The 6,576-nt window shown below is 37.8% G+C and overlaps 1 protein-coding gene across 1 annotated transcript; it reads right to left on the bottom strand.

The window, feature by feature from the left end:
* Positions 1-5,376: 5,376 nt before the first annotated feature.
* Positions 5,377-6,576, bottom strand: LOC131432962 (YEATS domain-containing protein 4). The gene is made up of 3 exons (XM_058599618.1): positions 6,396-6,576; positions 5,827-6,307; positions 5,377-5,761 (listed from the first exon to the last, which is right to left on the bottom strand). The coding sequence occupies exons 1-3, from the start codon at positions 6,441-6,443 to the stop codon at positions 5,598-5,600; spliced, it is 693 nt and encodes a 230-aa protein (XP_058455601.1). The 5' UTR covers positions 6,444-6,576; the 3' UTR covers positions 5,377-5,597.

A 6,576-nucleotide genomic window follows, 5' to 3' on the forward strand; every position in this document is an offset into this window, starting at 1 on the left:
TCTCCTTTTTCAAATAAATATGATGTTTGTGGTAAAATACATGAAAGATATTTCCGTGAGGATCGTTTCGCAGGACTACTACACTAAACGAGTGTAAGGCATGCTCGGCAATTCTTGTCATCGCAATGGAAGTAAATCAATGATCGAATTTGAAGCATAAAATTTTTGCGCATACCTCAAAGATTACGAGATGATCATTCATTAACATGGATTTAACGAAAATGATTAGGTATAGATGAATTCGATTGATGATATTTGATTATGACAAATCATTTTAATTTCAATATCTCTCAGGAGTACAAATGTGTGTGAACTGTTTGATTTTTGCAACACCAAATCAGTAAACATTTTATTATTTGTCACCAAATCTTTTTCATCTTAAACAAGGTTAACTTCATCACAACATCGCTGTTAGATAAACACTTGTTATGGAATCATAAATTTCTCAAATCGAATGAACACAATTTCACCAAACGCTTTAACCATCGATGTTGTTTTCATTGACATTTTGCAGCGACGCAATCAGATTTCAACTAAAAAAGTTGTTGATTTTGCTTGCAACTGTCTCCGGCATTTGACAGCATTCAAAACAACATATTCTTCACCTACTTGAATATATGCAAATCAAAAACCATATTGGTTGAATCAAAAAGAGATTAGTTAAATCAACTATCGCAAAAATCAAAAACTGCGATATCGCAATTTTATGATCGAAGGGTTCTCCATGTAGTAAACTTGGGATTTCATCAAAATTTCAGGCAACGGAGAAGAGTCCATAGATCAGCCTATTCATTACTATTTAAACTGGAATCATACAGTAAACAAAAAAAAACATCCTTGCTGTGTGTATAATAGGTGACTCTGCCAGTAGCTCTTGTAATTCGTGGTTCTTATAGATATCAACGTTTTGTCTGCCATCTTCTGCCATGGTAGAATGTTCACAGAATCTGCCTTTTAAAAACACAAAGAGTGCGTTGATAATCAGCCAACATAGTCCACGTCTCGTGGCCGGAGAGAACACCCGCTGCAATGAGCTTTTTGTAGATGTAGAATTTCGTACGATGGCAAACTTTTTTCTATTGATAGTTTTTTTATGAGCCCAAAGTATGCACGATTGCCTCCTAAAATATGTCTCGGTATTTTTCTGTTGTCGGCGGTAAGCAGCGAGTCCGAATACACGAATTCGTCATCAACCTCGATATCGTAGTCGTTTATTAATACGTTCCGAGTACGCTTGGTGTGATCGGTGCTCGTTTTCTCACTGATTCTGTCCTATCCAACAAAATTGCTACAGTGTTATGACAATTGAGGTTATGAGTTTCCCTGTTCAACACTTTGTCTATAGTCGAGAAATAAAAAAGCACGGGTGGGTAATGTCAGAGACATAACTGAAGTACGTGAATCAAATGCTTGCTTTACTCGTACTCGTTTGGTGCAAATTTTGCCCTGACCAAAGCCAATCAAATTATTCTAGATTTGCACTAAACTGATGTTTTTTGGCTTCGATTATAGAGGTTTTAACCTTAAGGTCATTCACCTCTTCGGAGCAGAAAAACTTTCTGGCCCTTTGTGTGGGGATAGGAATCGAATCCAGGCGGGCTGCGTGAAAGGCATCGACTTACCCATCACGCTATACCCGTCCCCAAAAAAAACTTATGGCTTTTATCTCCGATTTGCAAAGAAGCAATCTTTATAATTCTCTCGATAACATTTGGGATAACAGAAGGGTTGATTTTGTGTAATGTTCCCCACCGTTGATTAGCTTACGTTGTATTTTGCTCCAATGCAAACTACCAGCAGCAGGATAACACAATTTTTTGAAAGGAAACTGGCTCTGTGAACTGGAACTAACCTTGCTTTGCTTCCTGCTCAGTCAACTGGAAATATATGACTACCCAGTTACGAGAAAGCCGTCATGAGTCATAGGGGAAAATGTTCGGTTGCTGGCAGTGTTCGGTTACCGGTTACCCACCGCAACTTTTGACAGAAAGCAGATAACGTCATTTCGACAAATGTCATGTGTGTGTAATAGCAGCACGTTCTTTTTGTGTGAATACCGAAGCTGCGTTCAAAACAAATTTTAAATGCGCGAAAATCAACACAAAAGTTTTTTCTGATTTTTTTAATAGTATCATAAATTGAAGAGTATCAATCGGAAAGGTGAGTGGATTAAATATTTATGAGGTGAAATCGATCTATTTCATGATTTAATACCGGATGCTATCAAAATTTTCGCAACCAAAGATTTGTTTTGTCATTTTCAAAATGTCTACCGATTTCAGTAACCGACACCCCAAGGTGTTCGGTTACCGGCCCTCCATTTTTTCAACAAATCGTGAAAAATTGTAAGTGATATGCAGGCTACTGTCGAGACAAAGCAAGTCAAAGTTTTGGCGAAACTCCTAGCTGCTCATACAGCAGATAGACCGGCTAAGAAAAAGCGTGGAAGACCGGCCAAATCAACACCAAAGGCTCCACCTTACAAATCATCGACCAAGAGAGCCAAGGCGAAGTCACCATCGGACAATGGAGACTTTTGTCCAAAACGCTTCTAAAAAGAAAAAAATCTGTTTTTTTGTAGTAACTGTAGTCTTTACTCATATTTTTTCCATTTTTAGTGAAATTTCTTGGGGTGCCGGTAACCGAACACCTTTTTTGAAATGGTCAAAATTTATCGCTTTACTAAACTGATAATAATTTTTTTTCGATCAAATGAATCAACTTAGTTTCTTAATTAGTTGTTAGCTAGGGACTTTAGCTTTCCATTGATGTATAGATGTCCCCATAATGTGCACTAAGTCAGAAGTTATGAGCCTAAAATAAAAGGGTGCCGGTAACTGAGCACTCTGCCTTACTCGTTGATACCACACTTTTCAGAAAACTTTAATTTTTAATTATTTGTGATTATGTCATACAATTGAAAATATTATCATATATTGATGATCATATTTCCGATGACATGTAGCAATAATTATGTTGATACGTTAGATACAACAAGAGATATTTATAATCAAAAACTTATCACTCTCTCAGAGGGAAAATTTAGAAAATGCGCCCCATAGGCCCCCCATTGTCCTGGGTTGACGGTTCAATGCATAAGGAGCTGGTCTTACAAGCCAGTTGCCGTATGTTCGAGCCTCGACATGGAAGGATTCTTAGTGTCAGTAGGATCCATAGTTCTAGCCATGCAATGATTCTGTACACTTAGAATCGGCTGCGAAGTCTGTTGAAACAGAAAGGCCAAATTCCACAAAAGGAATGTAAAGCCAGGGCTTTGCTTTGCCCCATAGTAAAGTAAGTTGTATTCACGACAAAAAATACGAACATGAAAACAAAAGAGAAATACAAACAGAAAGCTCATCGCCACACAGCAAAAAAAAGAATTGTAACAATCTCGATGTGATTATCAATTGATGTGAAAAAAATGTAGATGTACTGAAAATCAAATGCAATAATTTTCTGTTTTCAAGAAATATTGCAGATAGTCACACGTTATTACATCGAAACAACGTATTGAGTACATATCATCATCTTAACTGGATAATGTGATATGAAATTATGCATCTTTTCGTGTAATATCACAACCTTTAAATTGGCACCGAAATTGTGATATTCATCCTCATTCTTGTTTACGTCCGTATCGACCATACGACGAACGGGTACTTTCGAACGAATACGAATAAGCCATTCTTGTTTTCAAATGTTTTTTTCTGTATTTCGGATTGTTTCGATCGAATACGAAATTTGGCATTCTGTAGCTCGATCGAGTTAGAGTTTTCCATACAAAAGCATCACTCGATCGAATCTTCAAAAAAATTTGCTGAGTTTACTGATATTCAAATATCAGTAAACATCTTCAAAGAAATGCTAAGCCTTGATGAAATTAGTCCAATTACGAACGAAAAGTCCTATTTTCGTCTACGAACGAATAGACGAAATGCCGTAGTTTCGATTCGAATTAATTAGGTTTTGCACGATTACCACTCGAATGAACTACCGATAAACTGTCGATGAATCAAGTTAATCTTTTGACAGCTAACAGTGGTTTGTTTACATATCTATTAACACATATTCAAATTAGAATGAACACACAAACAAACCACTGACAGCTGTCAAAATTGATTCATTTTGTTCGTTTTTGTGAGGTTATGTCACTTCCGGTGAAACTCTCAACGGGTGAGCATCGTGTTAGTCCGGAGAAAATTCGACTATTTCGCAAGAAAGAAAGGATTTTCAGCCGTACTTTGACGATTCGACGCAGCCACACAGCAAGGTTTTCGCTTGTAGTCAAGTGAAAATAAAGTCCATTGGACTATAAACGAAAATTAACTGGCAATGTAGCCTTAGTTGCTGTGCCATCAATTCGGCGTCATCTCAAGTGAGGTGACGCCAACCAGAAAAGAAGAAGAAGTGAGGTTATGTCATGTTCGTGCCAAATCTAATCGACAGAATTTGAACGTGTGCGTGTGGTTAAGGAAACTGGGCGAGTGAACCACATTCCCTTCGCATGAATCGCTCTCACGCGCTCTCGCCTAAATATACCCAAGTGACCACTGGCGCGTGCAGGTGAGCGAACATTTCTGTGATTTAATTTTTAAATTTATAGACGGTATCGCCGATTTTGCTATGAACATCTTTTTCACAGCAAAGAAAAACGAAATTTCAACGATAAATTGTATTTTTTCTGAATATGCATGTCCCAAGCTTCTCCCATGTGAACCGTACATCAGACTGCTCACTGGCAAGTACACTTCGGTGAAAATATTTGCGTCTTGCTCAGAGAATTTGAGAGCTCTGCTTTAGCACTTTGGCGTGATGCAGTGCTAGAGGTGAAAGAAAATAAACATGCGCCCTCATGATGGGGAGAAATTACACTTGCTCTACGTCACACAAATGGAGATTGAAGATGGATTTTTGCATATAAATGAAAATTCGTTAAAAAAAACCATGCAAGCTCGAGCAGAACCCATAAGCAATTGATGGGCTGCTTGAAGCACCTCTATAGGTGAGTTGCTACTTGGTGACCACTTTGCCAAACAACCGTTAAATTTCTTACCTACATTGAGATCTCTACTCGGATCTTCTCTGTGATTAAGCCATGATTAAACCATAAATGTCAAGAGTAATGTAAACTAGGGTAACCGTCTCCGCTCAACCATTTCAATTTCTTGGGAGAGAAGTAATCCCTTTACCGCCCAGCGAAGCTTGTGGGCGGTTATTGGTTCTCAAATCGCTGCTTTGAAGTGAAAATATCGATTTCAATTATGTCACAACACATACCGTTGCCTGTAGGCAAAATAATCAGAAAAAAATGTGGTGGCTCAACTAACGAGATGGTTATTACTTAGCAGAAAAAAAAATTTTAATACAGTTTATTTTTGTAAATTTACAAAGTTGTCATATAGAGTATTAACACACAGTCGCAGGTTTAGTCCATCGCCTCAAGTACACAATATAGGGTCAAACATCGAAATGCATGAGCCCACTACAAATGAAATTGTTGTTCAATTTTAGCGTTTTATACAAATATGCTTCTGGTGATTTTATGATCTAACAACTTATTTATTGAGAACAAACACGAATAGTATCCATCATTATCACGTATTCGGTTGTTGGCCTTGCACTTTTCCGATCTCTGTTTTGAACTTGGCAATGGTTTCTCGTGCTAGCTTTAGCTTTTCCTTTAATAGAGCAATCTCCGATTTTACTTTGCCTTTAGTTTCGATGATGTTTTCGAGTGACTGTACCTTTTTTTCCTCAACTGAAATAAAATAGCAAATTCAAGCAAGTTATAAATTAAACTATAAACACAAAACACAAACTCACAATCAGTATCATGCTTCCACGAACCACCGGTAAGTGGCTGTACGTTGGTTAAGAGCTGTTGCATCAGCTGTGTCGGTTCCTGAAACACAATTTCCTCATATTGCTCGGAGACTAATACCTTCTTTCCTTCCAGTTGATTCGAAGCTTCCCCGTCCAGAACTGGCGATTGGAAAAGTTTCAAAATGTGATACATTGTAACTGGCCGTTCGGTTGGATCATGAAAATGTATCTTTATCACGATTTCGAATTCTCCCCAGCCGGTTTCGGTTACCTCGAAGGGTGGTTTCGTGACAACCCTGTTTGGGTTAACATAACTTTCGTGCAGTTTGAAGTGAATCTTCTTGACGTATGTGGACATGTCCTCGTTACGGTACGGTTTTACGTAGACCGTCCACTGATGGGTATGGCCATCTTCTTCACGTTTTTTACCAAAAGATCGGGCAATGTTACCATATACCAGAGGTTTTACGATTGTAAGGCCCTGATAAATAGACAAAAAAATGAAACATAATTCATTGATCACATTGTGTAGTCCTCCAATCTACTGTATGGAATTATCCTATACTTACTTTAACGCGACCTCCGGAATCCGGCCCAAAATCAGTAGAAATATTCATGTTATTCGTCACTTTTGAACTACTAGAATAAACCGTACAATTGATAAACGACTAATTTTGCTTGTTTCCAGCGATAAATGCTGTATTTTATAATTATGATTATGATGGAAGCATAAGCTTTACCGGTGTTTGT

This window comes from Malaya genurostris, chromosome 2, assembly GCF_030247185.1.
Source record: "Malaya genurostris strain Urasoe2022 chromosome 2, Malgen_1.1, whole genome shotgun sequence".
Lineage (NCBI taxonomy): Eukaryota > Metazoa > Arthropoda > Insecta > Diptera > Culicidae > Malaya > Malaya genurostris.